At 37.7% G+C, this 14,341-nt stretch overlaps 1 protein-coding gene across 7 annotated transcripts in view; it reads left to right on the forward strand.

Moving 5' to 3' along the window:
- Nucleotides 1-2,532: 2,532 nt before the first annotated feature.
- The window catches only part of TCF4 (transcription factor 4), a 363,342-nt gene continuing 351,533 nt past the window's right edge, over nucleotides 2,533-14,341 (forward strand). For 5 of the 7 annotated variants that reach the window (XM_063295799.1, XM_063295802.1, XM_063295800.1 and 2 more), the window contains exons 1-3: nucleotides 4,000-4,209; nucleotides 5,145-5,236; nucleotides 6,862-6,934. In XM_063295799.1, the coding sequence (XP_063151869.1) occupies nucleotides 4,149-4,209; nucleotides 5,145-5,236; nucleotides 6,862-6,934 (226 nt within the window). In that variant the 5' untranslated portion in view covers nucleotides 4,000-4,148. Of the gene's footprint in view, nucleotides 2,873-3,543; nucleotides 3,674-3,999; nucleotides 4,210-5,144; nucleotides 5,237-6,861; nucleotides 6,935-14,341 lie in introns of those variants that run through there. The other 2 variants (XM_063295804.1, XM_063295805.1) reach the window with 2 other exon arrangements.

Here is a 14,341-nt window from a genome sequence, read left to right on the forward strand (position 1 = left end):
TAGTTATTTTAACCATGGTTTACTGAAAGCCAATTTTATGGCTTCAGAGGCATAAGCTAACTACATAAGCAAGGTTTGCTCAATACAATAGACTAAGATTTGGTCAGTCAGTTCCATAGACATGAGAATCCAGCCAATGAAATCTTTGTTTCCTAGATAACTGTTTATCAGGATTTTGGAATTCACCAACAAGCATTTCATCAAAAGAAAGCCAGAACTTATAAAAACCGGCTAGTAAATACCCCTTTAGAAGATGCACATCTGCCTTCTTACACAGAAAGTTCTTTTAAGATGATCCTGGCCTAAAGATAATATTGTTGGAGGCAAAAACATTCTACCTGGATGGTAGCCAGAACACATTTTCTAAGTGCAAACTGACACAAGGACGCAAACAAAGCATGCCAACAATTTAAGGCCTCCAAATGTGTTGGACTTCACAACTTCCAGAAATCCTAACTGGTAGAGAGCAATAATTCTCTATAGTAGCACTACAAGGAAATGGGTAGACTGGAATTGAGAATATTTTTGTGGGGTTATGTTTGACTGCTATAGTTATTTTCCAAGCATCTTTGTTGTCCATTCCCTTTTTACCTCCCCAAGATTCCTTTCTCCAATTTTTTTCTAGGTAGTTCCCACCTTCAGCCCTTTTTTTTTTTTGCAAGGCACTTTTTTATACACATGGCTCTAATCCAGAAAGGACTATGTACGCAGAATGCTAGCATTGTCTCCCCCCACCCCATGGAAATCTCATGCAGTTTTAAGAACAGAATTACCTAATCTTTCTGGACCAATAGCTACATTTAGAATTTTGAGATGATACTACTCAAAATGGCCATCATGGTGGATCTGACAAAACACTTTGAGAAGGCAAGCAAAGCATTCAACTGCACCCACCCACCATTTTATTTTCTAAAAATGTCTGTGGAGTCTATGTAGCATGTCAGCATTATTGAAAATACAGTACAGGTTGTGCTTGAAACTGGCACTCTACTTTACAGCATGCTGGACTTCCATTCTTATTTTTTAATATAACATTAAGAAGGCAAGAAGCTTGGTGGCAATCAAAAACAAATCATCAGTTGGCACACTGTTGCCCTTGGTGCCACACTCAAGACTCAAGAGTTAGAGTGTTGATGGGAAAGCCTCCCTTGATTGAAACTCAAATCCTGGTGGCTGCATGGATGCATCCAGTTAGTTTTTCTTGCAAAAATAAGAAGGGGTTAATCATTCCCTTCTTCCAGCTGGAGTTGCGGTTTTTCTAATTCCTAGTCTAGCCTTTGGCCCTGGATCTTCTGGGAGTTCAAGTACTAACAAGTATGATCCTGCTTGGTGATGATCATGTGCCATCAAGTCCATGTTGACTCTTAGTGACCCCATAGATAGATTTTCTCCATGACAATCTGTCCCTAACCTGATCGTCTTTCAGATCTTCCAATGGTGCACCCATTGCCACTGTAATGGAGTCCATCCACCTTGCTGCTGGTCATCCTCTTCTTCTCTTTCCTTCCACCTTTTCCAGCATCAGAGACTTCTCTAGAGAGTTGGGTCTTTGCATAATGTGTCTGAAGTAGGATAATTTGAGCCTCATCATTTATGCCTTGAGTGTGAACTCTAAATTGATTGTTCTATGGTCCATTTGTAGATCCTGCTTATGCTTCTTTTTTTAAGATCAGCTGTGGTCATTTAGTTGCAGTCACTGCCACCTGTTTGAAGTCCTAAGTCAAACATCTAATCAAACATAATGCTCCATGAGTGCCTTTTTAAAAAATCATTTACCTCTCTCAGTCTGACCCTCCTCACAGTGTCATTGTGAGGAAGAAGCAGCTTAAATAGGGTCCTCCTACAACTTTGGCTACAGCTGACTGGCTTTGAAGGCCAACCCATCTGGAGTGCATCCAGCTAGGAAAAGCCAACCCATGCCCAAGCCAGAAAAGAACCATCCAACCCCAAGAATGTTAAGCCAAGCTGGAGAAAACAGCCTCTATTCCTCTTTTCTTGTCTGCATGGCTTGCAATAACGCGATGCGAGGGCTTAATGAGCTGCAGCTTGTGGGGATCTGAGCGTGCGCGTGAGAAAGGGGACCTCAGACTTCTGCTCCTCCTTCACGTTTGGTTACATTCTCCTTCCAGAGTTCTGTTTCCTCCATCTTAGCTGACTTTCTAGCCTGGCTGTTTACCTCTCTATGCTCCCTGCACTCCCTCCCTCCTCTCGTCGTCATTTTCTGTAATAGACGACGCAGCAGGAGCGAGCAACGTGCAGCGGCGGGAGCTGCAGCTTATTTCCCCCCCCTCTTTATAAGCACCCCTGCATTGCCCGGATGTGAATGGATTACAATGTATCTTTCAGGGAAACGTATTACTATCAATTTCTCCGTGGGGGAGTCCGTAGTGATGATGAGAAAGAGGAGAGATTTCTAAAGTTGGAGCAAGTTTAAGACTTTTCTCGTTGTTTAAAAAAAAACAGAGACGGGGTGGGGAGCGTTCAGCGACAGAGATTTTTTTTTAAAATAGATTATTAGCGGGCATGTGTTTGTAACGAAAGACACGAGGGAAAGTTACTGGATTTTCCTTTTTAAACAAATTTGTTGTGATTTTTTTTGGCTGGTTTTTAATTTTGTTTTGTTTAGGTGGGAACTTTTATGGCAATTGACTTATTGTGGATAATGAAAAACAAAGCAGAACCCCTCATCCGGTGTTAATCTCTTTTAAAATTGTGGAGTATTTCCTGCATCAAGACCGAGTCCGATTTAAAAGTACTTCTATTTTTGAGAGTCAAACACACGAGATAATAAAACACCTTTACAGAAGACTTCTCTTTTCTTCCCCTAAAATATATTTCCTTGGAATATTGTGAACACATTGTTCCATTTAAGGTAAAGTTAAAATTTCCTCTTAGAGTGGGTTTTTTAAAAAAATGTTGATCCCAGTGTATTTTTAACTTGATACAACTTACAATATGAATTGAACTGCATTGTTTGTGATAGTTGCCACACACTTAACCAGGAGCGCCTAAACAGAATAAATACGTGTGCATTAACTGAAAAGCCTTCCGTACCATTGGGAAAAAAATGAATTTAGCCTCAGTCATGCGGGTGGGGGGGTTTGAAACACTATCACTCCGGTTTTCGTGTCGGGAGGGAGGCTGGGAAGGGGAATAATGCGAGGCCTGTAGCAGCGTCTGTGAAGTAGACCATGCTTGCGAAAAGTAGGCGAGCGGTTGGCATAATCTCTAGAAAACTTGCTTCTGAACGCTCGGTTTTGTAAAAGTTTCCATTAATACTCTGTGTAGGGTCACCTCCAGATGATAAAACGTAGCATTAACTACCGTTGAAACAAAAGACGCACCGAACAAAAAGAACTGATTTTGGTGGGGTTTTTTTTTTTTCAGACAAGTATCCCAGACAATGGTTGTGGGTCTGTGTCCGGGCGGGGCGGGGGAAGAGACGGAGAAGAGAAACCTGTGTATCACGTGCGTTTGCAGTGGAGAATAACGCTCCTCGGCTCGCCTGTGTTGGAACGACGGAAGAATGATTTTTTATAATAAATCTTAAAAGTGCTTGGGGACTGGGGACGTGGAGGGAGGCGGGAGGAAGGAAGGGAAGAAGGAAGGAAGAAGCCGGGCAGCTAACGTGTAGGTTTCCAGCGACAGGAGCAGGGGCATGGAAGAAAACGAGGTGCCCGTTTGCCTTTATTGCGTTGATGTACATATATATTTCCTGGGGGGGGGCAAGGCGTGCGCGCGTGTGTGAGTGTTGGGGGTCCTTCGGAAGGCAAAACTGCCACCGAGGGAGCGGGGCGGCTCGCGCTCCTCCTGGGCTCTCCTTTTTCCTTTCTGAACTTACAATCCGGCTTCTATTTGGATTTGTTTGTGTGCGTGTGTTTGGAGGGGGGGAGTTGTTTGTGTTTTTCCCCCTCCTCCCCCCCCTTTCCTCCCCCTAAGGCAGAAAAAAGAGTTTGGTTTAGGAATCAGGGCTTCCTCCCTCCTCCGCCGCCGCGTTTTCTTCGCCCCGCTTTCCTCCTCATTTTCCGCTCCTGTTCAGGAAGAGCTTTCGCGTGGCGCCAGCGAGGTTTCGTCTGTTCTCTCCCTCTCCCTCTCTCTCCCCTGCGTGTGTATGTGCGGTTGGTTGGTGGATGCCGTAATTTCGAGCAATGAAATCCAGAGCTCGGGGCTGTGGTCGGAAAGGGACCCCCTTCTCGTCACTCTCGGCCGGTAGGTATCGGAGGTGCCCTTTTTAAAAAAATGTGTTTTGGGCTGGAGTTAGTTGTGGCTGGTCCTAATAGAGAACAGCGCGGACGAGTGCCAGCGGCGCTCCATTTAAACACGCGGGATTTGCTCCCCCCCCGCCCCCGGTAGCAGTGGCCTTTTTCACCCCTCCTCTCCTTTCAATTGTTTGCTTTAAAGAAATGGGTGACTTTGTTGCCAGTAGGGCCTGAAATACCTTTTCGTGTCAGTAGTTCGCTACTTTCAAGCCCCCGGTTACCTTTCATAAATTAGGTGTCTGGTTGTCAATGGAAAACTCTTTCTCTCCTCCCTCCAGGCTTTAATCAGAATAAATATCCCGGCTGGGTATCAAAGGCGGATTCCCGTCCCCCCCTCCCCACACCTTTCCCATCCATTTACGTTGCCCCCCCTCCCCTTGTACCGACCGAGTGTGCGTTGGCTTACTCTAAGGACTTGGTGCTCGCCTTTGAATGAAATCCTCGGAAAGCGTTCGGTCGTTTGAGCGGCAAGGGAAGGGAGCATGCAAAAGAAATAAAAATAAAGTTGGGGACGGTGGCTGTAGTTCCCCGTCTACGCTTCTCTTAATTCCTGTTTGAACCTCCTGTTGCATAAACGATGCGCGGAAGAGCGCGGTTCCAGTTCTCTCGATCTCTCTCTCCTGCCTTTGGGGTCAGGGTAGCTGCTAACCGAGTTTAGACCGGTTCGTTAGAACTACGGTGTTGCCTTTTCTTGTCTACTTCTTCCTCGTTGTCGCTGCTGCCCTTCCACCCCCCCACCCCGCTTTTCCACCTCTTTCCCACTTCCCTAGTCTCTCGTTAAAAAGAAGAAAAAGAAAAAAAGAAAAAAAAAGAAAAATCCGATTGTTGTTTCCTGTAAGGCTCGGGACTGGTTATTTCTGATTGCGGTTATTTCCATGTTTCTAGGTTTGTGTGATTTTGCTAAAATGCATCACCAACAGCGAATGGCTGCCTTAGGGACGGACAAAGAACTCAGTGATTTACTGGATTTCAGTGCGGTAAGAAACAACGGTGGAAATGAACAACAGCTGTTAAAAAAAAAAGCACAGAAAAAGTCTGTTAAACTAAACCAAAACAAAGCAAAACTGAGTTTAAGTACAATGAGTAATTTTTAATCAGCATTTTTAATTCATGGTAAATATGCACGCTCTATTACTTACTGATTAGAATCTTATCTGAAAGGAGATGGACTATTGTCTGCAATTTATTTGGATGTGTTCTTATCATTTGACATCCTCCCCAAAATGAACCCACACATCCTCTGTAAAAATTCCGGATATTTCTCATTATTCTCTGTGAATAATAATTACTTAACATTGTGCATTGCCTTCTAAAAGTAATGTCTGGCATCCCATTTAACTGATGGGTAATCAGTTCCTTACAGTGTACCTTTAGTTCTTCCCTTGTTTCATTTTTTGGCACATGAAAAGTGAAAGGAAATCCAGAACTAGTCTAGCTTAAACTTTTCACTGAAATCTCAGATTGCTCTGCTATCACTGAATGAGGTGCAACTTTCCTGTGGATGCCCCCCCCCCCCGCCCTCCATTGATGGCTAGCTGTGTGTGTGTGTGTGTGCATGTGTGTAATTTTTCTTTTCATTTTCAAAATTTTACCTATAGACTTCTAATAACTGTCATAATTCTAAGGCCTAATATTAACCAGACCCTGAGTAGCTGCTTAATGGAATATTCCTTTCACCCTTGGCTTTTTCTCCCCCTCAACCATTTATCTCCCCCATCCTAATCTCCTCTGCTCTCCCTTCCAATATGTCAGAAGTCTTTATTATTTATTCATGTTTGGGGTGGGGGGAGAGAAGCAAGAGAAGTCAATTTCATATAGGATGCATTTGTGTCTTTAAAGACTTCCACTGTTGGGAGGGGAAAATAAGATCCAAGTGGGGGCTGTTTCAGTCTGCTGTTGTCCTTCAGACTTCCCTTTCAAGACATGGCTTTGAGAAGTTTGGCCAGGAACTGTAGCCAGAGGCAGCTTGGTAGCCCCCACTTTGCTAACTGTTCTTTTTTTCATTTCTTCCTTTGCTTTTTGTAGTCTGTGACTCAGGGAAGGTGTGTATTATCTACTAGACACGTAGAAGAAGATGAAAACCAATTAGGGTTGAAATAAATGCAGGAGAGTGAGAGGGGGGAAGAGTGAGAGTGAGTGTGAGTGTAATGTAATTGCTCTTACATTAAAAGCTGAGGTGAAAATTTAGGGCAGGTGGAAGTTTCCATTAATATCATTTGAGTGTACTTATGAGAGGCAAATCCTAAAACAGGATGGAAATGGATGTAGCTTCATTTATGACCAAGGTTTCAATAACAAACTTTTTTTCCCCTTACCTTTGCCAATCTGAATGTTTTTAGGAAGGTTTTTGTTTGCTGATATGTGTCTGGGGTTCTGGAGTCCCTCCTACCACATATATTGTTTGGGGAATGCGTAAAACTAACAATCAAAAAGGAATATAGTTTGTTAGGAACTGCTGTGTTGTTAGAAAGGCTGAAATGGGAGAGATTTCGTATTTAAATAAATCGTTATGACAGCTTTTATATAACGTTGAATGAAATTTGAACATAGGAAAAAAAATAATCCTATTTACCAACAATAATTGCTCTTTGTTTTCTTTTAGATGTTTTCACCTCCTGTGAGCAGTGGGAAGAATGGACCAACTTCTTTGGCAAGTGGACACTTTACTGGCTCAAGTATGTGCAATTTCTGTTTGGAATTCAGTTGAAGTGTCCTTAAAGAGTGTCTGTGTTGTGTGTGTGTGTATATATATATATATATAACCCTACATCTACTGTGTGCATGAGTTTGGGGAACAGAACTTTTGCTTGGATTAAGGTCTTATCTTAAGATGCAGTTGAAGTATTCTATTGTTCATCATGCCAAATGTAGTGCAGTATCTTTCTCAGCAAGAACAATTCCATACATATATTTTGCAGGACTTACTTTGAGATTTAAGCCTTTTAAAACATATCTTTCCTTCAGTTATGCAAGGAGCAATAACCAGTTCCTTAAAGGTAGTAATTATTTTTATGTTTGCAAAGAAGAATAACCATTTTATAGTTCTATTTCGGTATCCAACCTCTTTTTCTCTTTTCTTTTCATCCTCATTTTGTTCTAAGAATCAGCATTTACTAATGGATAATTTGGCCATCTATTAGCTACTGTCTGGACAACACTTCTGACCATAAGCTGAAATCCTATTACAGTGTCTTTCTTGACGATCGTAACAGGTTTTGGAAAAAGAGCCTGTTGATATTAATGCAAATATTTATTTTCTGTATATGTGTTGAAAAAATGCGTTATTTTTGTTGCAAATGGTTATTTTCTCTGTGACCCAAAGAAAGGGTCTGATTTTTGATGCAGGAACCTCTGAATATAATAATAATTGAATGTCAAATACAGAGTATGTTTATGGATTGAAAATAATTCATTTTCTGTCATGCTAGCAGTGAGAAAGACACATCTGAACTGTTCTTCCCTCAGTAATTGCATTTCGTAGTGTTTCCTGCATTACTGAATGTTGTTCTTTGGATATGTCTCTGATATATCTACAATTAAACAGCTGCATGTTTTCAACATTTTGGCAATTGCATATAACTGTTTACTGACCAAAATTCTATGTAAGGAGCATCTCTGAACCAGATGTTAAATTTTGACAAGACTTTGCAAGTTCATTATCAGTTGCTGTCTACGGCATTACCCTACTATCAAATTCAATAGCAAAATTCCCAGTGGTTTTAACAGGCCGAGACTTAGAATTCAAATGAAGAAGACATAAAATGATGCCCAGTTTAGTATATATTTAATTATTTAAAATAGGGTTTTTAAAAAGTCTTTTGAATGTTTTTATAACATTTTCCATGAATGATATCCTGATGACTACATTTCAATTACTTTATATTTTGTTGGATCTTCAGATATTGTCTGGTTATATTCCTAATTTTAAAAACGAAGAAATCTCTAACATGATACTCTTCTAACATTCATTGAATCCATACATCTTGATTCCTAAATACATTTTCCTTATCTGTTTCTTTAGAATGTAATATCTGACCAGGGAGTTATCTATTTTAAAACAAAACAATTGCTCTAATACAGTAGAGTCTTTCAAAGAATGTATATGTTGGATATTTTTTCATTATATAAGTAGTATAAAGTATTTGTGTCAGATAAATCATTTTGTATTTAATCAGTACTACAGATAACTACTGTTCTAAAAAGTATTAGCAAGATGCTCATTTTTAGGGATTTTCCTTAGCTTATTAGTCTCCTAAGAGACTATTTTATCAACGGTTTTAAAAGGATGAAGAAACCATTTAGAAATCTAAGAAAAAATGAGCATTTTATTATATACTCAAGCAACCATCTTGCTTTGATATGCAAATAACTGAAAAGAAGAGCTCAAAGTAAGATAATAAAATAGTAAGATTAAACTGAAGAGATCTCAAAACCATGCTATTTTTCTTAAGTCACCTGAAGACCAAAGTTCTATCTTCTTATAAGCTAATTCTCTTGAATTTAGTGAACTGATTTCCTAGTTTATGAATGAGATCCATTAGAACAAACTAAACAAAAAGTTTTATGTTCTAGCTCACTTAAGTGTACAGTAACAACAACAGTGGGTCAATACTGTAGAGATTTGTATGATTACATGGAATGCTTTTCTTGATGTAGGTAGGGTTTTTTTTAATCGATAAGGAGTAGCTTTAAAAATGAATCATTTAATAGGGAAGACCAGTTGGTAGAAGCCAGTATGTTATGAATCTGTCCCTAAATCCTAAGGAAGACTTGTGACCTGAAGTTACGTTTCCTGATGTGATTGTTTCTTAATGTGTTTTCTGACAAACGAGCTGTGCAGAGTAGGCCTGTACTTTATAGTTGCGTTGTTATGGTGAGTTGAAATATGGCAATAGATGATTCTGTTATGAAGTGCTAGGAAATACTCTTATGATGACATTTTAACATACACATTTACTGCTGCAGAAACTTAGCGTTACTGTACCATAATGTCATAGTTTGGGCCATTGATAGCTACTAAATAAATTTGGTTCATTCAGTTGCAACTCAGATCTAGTTGCTTTCTGTACAGGGTCAGAAACACTCTGGAGGTTTGATTACACCGCTTAGGACACTTTTTTGTGTCTGTTAAAATTGGTTCTCATTTGATGAAAGGGCTATTAGCATCGGAAGAATTGATTTGAAATTTTTTATTATAAGACAGAATATTATAAACAAATTGCACGTGTGTATTTTTTAAATCTGTTCACTTAATACAGAATGATCTGGTGTGACATGTAATGTGTGAATGAAAAGAAAACAGGCCTGTATTTCCTTTAAACCTTTAATTTGCCAAATGTGGTTTCTTGCTACCTTTAGAACTTACAAGACAGAGAGGGAGAAACGAATGTAACCTGAGCCACAGGCCTGACATTCCCAGGGCGCATTTTTCACATGAAAGGCTTTTGTCAGTGCTGTAAAGGACTAGCAGTTTTTGTTTGATGTTTGCAGGTGTTCAGCAGAGAGCTCTAAAACAATCCAGCCATAATGGTTCAGATGCCTTGTGACCTTAACAGGGAGAATTGGGGAAGATGTAAATAATGTTTAGGTGCCTATCCTTACTCTGAATACTGTAGGTCATGGGTTGGATTATTCTTTGCCAGTGACTATAGGATATTAAAAGACAACTTCCACAGCATTCAGAAAGATTGCCAGCATTATGATGATTGCGTTTTATTATCTGCAAAAATATTTAAAGCAAAATTATGGTAAGATAGGGCTCTGTTGAGATAGTAACATCTGCAAGCTGAATTTTTTAGCTATTTCAAGGAAGGTTATTTTTCATTTTGTTTTCTCTCTCTACTTAACAATTTTCTTTCCCTCCTGCACAAGTATTTACTTTCATATATGTTTTCAAGAATGTGTTAGGGATGTCTCAGTGCAGGAACTTAGAATAAAAACACTGGCAGTTTTTAACAAAGCCAAACTTTTCCAATTGTGTGACTGCACAGATGCTCTCACAATGCTTCCTCTGATACTGCCAGTCCTTCCACATTCTCTTTCTAGATGTCAAGCTATCTCCATCCTTTCCACCATCCAAAGTAGGAGAGCTCAGATGGAGGTATGATTAGAACCTTGGGCTAGTACTGCGCATCACTTGAGTAAAACGTCTCTCTGGGCCTAAAACTGACCTCCTGTTTGTTCCTTTATAGTTGATAGCCTTATCCTGGAAGGTAAAATAGGTTATCTTTGCCAAAGTTCTCTGGTATCCTGCAGGGATGTTTGGTTGGTATTTTTATTGTCTTATTTGAAGATGCTAATTTGTGTCGCATGTTGAGAACCTTTGCTAGAAGCATGGCCCTGATTCTCACAAAGAGGTGGTAATTCTATGTGTGGGCTGAACCATTTAAGATTGGGTTCCCATAGAATTTACCCATACAGGAAATACCTTCCCATGGGGGGTGGGACAGGGGAATAATGTTAGCAAGAAGAGTTTTAACTCAGCATTGGCCTTGACATAGATTTTTTAATGCAGGATTTTTTTTAAAAAATGGAGGAAGATATATTCATAGTAGATAATGATTGACATTTCCTATCATAGAATAGATATCATTTACTTTTAAAACCTTTCAGTTTAAAATTAAGTACCTTGTTTCAAAACTGCTTTTCTTTGAATGGATGCCTTTCTGTACAAAGTATTCATTTCTAGAATAAAATGTTCCTTCGGTTTTTAAGAAAGAGAGGTTCTTAAATAAAATTTCCTCCTTCAAACTTACCACCTGAAATATTTATTTATTCAAATGTATCCTACTCTGTCACAAGTGCTCTAAGTACATTATTATAAATTTAAACATTTAAAGGAAAAAATTAAAACCTGGCAACTTTCAGAAATTTTTCTTCCTTTCTTACAGCTTTCTACCCATTGTTCTGATTTTTAGAGCTATCTCACTGATCCCAATATAGATGTGATAGATGCTTTCCCCCAATATTATCAGGTGGAGCAGTGTCTCTAAAATAATCTGAGTGGGTCTATTTGAAGATAATAGAAAAATGCAAAAAATGGGTGTTTATATTCAAAACACTGGGAAAATGTAGCAATTAAGATATTACCTAATGTAATTGTACATTTAAAAGATACCTAATTTTTAAAAATTAAATTTTGGTTTGTGTGTATGTAGACAGATACAGATACTTGTATGTAAAGAAAATCAAAAACATACTAAAACATTAATATCATAATCCAATACATGTACATAAGTAAATTGTGTACAGTTGCAACTTGCATGGATTAACATAAGTAAAAGTAACACTTCATTAAAGTAAGAGTAGAAAGTATGATATAATATGCAGATGGACTTCATTTGTATCTACAGCTATAATTACTTTTATGCATAATATTCCACTATTTAAATATAATGTTGCACCAAAAATACAGATAGGACATAAGTTGGAAATACATTCATCATTTAAATTGACTCTTAGATAGCAGATGATATTATTTTTAAATATTCTCTTTGTATTGCCCTTTTTTTTTGAGATTTATCCTAATGCACTACTTTTCTTCCATTGCTTATGTAATGGTTATGTATAAAAAGAACCTTAGTTCCCATCTATAAGTCCTTTCAGATACGTTTTGTTATAACAAGGTTAGGCATGCTCTTATTTCGATTTATTGGTTACTGTGTGAGGAGGCCCAGAAGATAGTACTCAAAGAGATAGTGAGCTACATGCCACATTTTTCAGCACTAAAGTCTTCCAGAGGTATATGTAAACTATCCCCCCAAACAGCATTCTTATTGAGACATCCTTCCCAAGACTTACCAGTTAAATGCTTTGATTTTCTGATGCTTCTTAATCTCCCCAGAGTTTAAAATATAACATTTTGAGCGTAAGTGAATGGAAGTGTTTCTCTTTTTCCTTGAAAATAACATAGTTTTGCTTATAAGCAGAGGTCAATTAATAAGAACTGTTTTATAACTGATAATTAAGAGATATTTATGTAAACATATAAAATATTTTGTAATATATTGATTCATACTATTCAATGTAGAATCCATTGTAGCATAGTTCTTTAACTCTGGAAGTTTAGTTATGTTTATATTATTGTATTTAATGTGATTAATATTAATACTTTGCTTTTATGTAGCACTTAAAATGATGTGTTTATGAATGTTATTCCAATAATAAAAAATGTACTATTCAGACCTGTTCTGAAAACAGTTACATATAAATTTATCATTTCTTAAGAGGTCTTTGGGTCATGAGGCTGAAATATAGGCTATAAGCAAAATTAGTGGCATAAAATTATCTTAGGTTGAAAGGAGGCATGTGGTATGCTTTGGATAAATTTTTAATGTTCTGAATTTATAACAAAATTGTTGTAGATCTGCTTGTAAAGAATGACTAAAACTGTTAAGAGGAAAGGCAACCCACTCTTAAACCAAAATTGAGGAAAACCGAGTACTGTTATTTTATCATGGGATCAGTATGCCATGAAACCTCCCTTTTTTAAACAAACAAATGTTATGAGACCAAGACCATGCTCTTATTTAAAAAAAAAAAGGGGGAGACATGGAAAAGTTTGTAGTATGATCAAGCATTCTGATTCATTTTAGCGTGAGCTTGTGTGATCAATGACAGATTCAAACATTTATACAAGTTGTCAGTGAGTTACTTGCTTAATAATGCATATTTGGAATCCATTTGCTTAAAACCTGTTCTGCCCCCTAGTTGATCCAAATTTCTTAAAATTAAACCTGATTAGTGTTATTGAATCAGTTTTTTGAGTTCTGCGTCAGATCAACTGGCTTGAGGACCAGGCTTACATGTAACAGATAATTTGGATTCAGGGGAGAAACCAAGTGAATAATTTGTATCAGTGTGCTGTGCACTTGTTTATTAATCAATACCATTAATCTATTTAGGTAATATTTCCTTTAAATGCAATAGAAGAGCTAAGCGTTTTTCAGAGTTGTCTGTTTGGTTCATCTGTTGTTCCTCAATGACCAGCAGATTCTTTATGTGGCTGATAGTTGAATAGGACACACTTACCAAACCCACAATTTTTTAAGTGGGGAAGTTGATTGTATCTGTGGGTATTGACATTACTACTCAGGCATCCATTGGATTTTATACATACACACCCTTAGATAAGGCTAACTCAAGATTCACCAGTTGTTTATACAAGGTCATATTCTCACTTCCCGACAACTTGTAGAAAAGTTTAATATACAAACTTCGTTAAATTGGACAAATGTTCACACTGCAATAGGCATATATGCCTACACATATTTATCTAATTTTAGAACTGCCAGCAGTGCAATCTTTTAACATTTGATGAAAATCAGCGAATTGTCTTTTATTTAAAAACAGAAGAGATAATTGTCATTGTTAAGGGGATAATGAATTAAATAATAAATGAATTCTTGGATATAATAGAGTTAAATAATAAACTGTAGACTAATTGTTTGATTTTTCTTATACATGCGTAGGATATTAGGTTTTCATAAACTGTTTTGTTTTAAAATTAATCTTTAATCTGTTACTATAAACATAGTCATTTTGTAAGCATTGCAGATCAAACATTTACTACTAACAGTAAGCTATGTTTTATATCAGGAAGTTTGTGACTTAGCAGAGGCTGCAGAGAAGCATACAGTCCTGGTGGCCCCAGGCCTGTGGTTTAGTGTTTGATATTATGATGCTATTTAGATCCATTCCTAGAAGCCAAGATAACAGATCTGCAATTGCTTAATCAGGAACAGTGTGTATATTTGCAATGGTCTGGGTTTTAAAGATCATTTATTGAATTGTTCTTGAGTAAATGTTTTGTCAGTGTGGTGGACACTGTAAGAAATCAGATAAAAGGAAGAAATTGAAGTTGCAAAGCAATGTAAACTCTGTGGAATATCTGATAGATTAGTGAATATGGTTTCTAAAGATCTGATGTATGTAGCAAATTAATCATAGGCAATTATTTCTGTGTGTGTAGCAAGACAGGAAGATATATATTTATTGCATTTGATACATACATAGGATACTTTTTTTTTTAACATAGAAATGATATTCTGTGTAAGAAATTAATCATGCATGAAATATTCCTT

The sequence above is a fragment of the Candoia aspera genome, chromosome 2, assembly GCF_035149785.1.
Source record: "Candoia aspera isolate rCanAsp1 chromosome 2, rCanAsp1.hap2, whole genome shotgun sequence".
NCBI classification, from domain to species: domain Eukaryota; kingdom Metazoa; phylum Chordata; class Lepidosauria; order Squamata; family Boidae; genus Candoia; species Candoia aspera.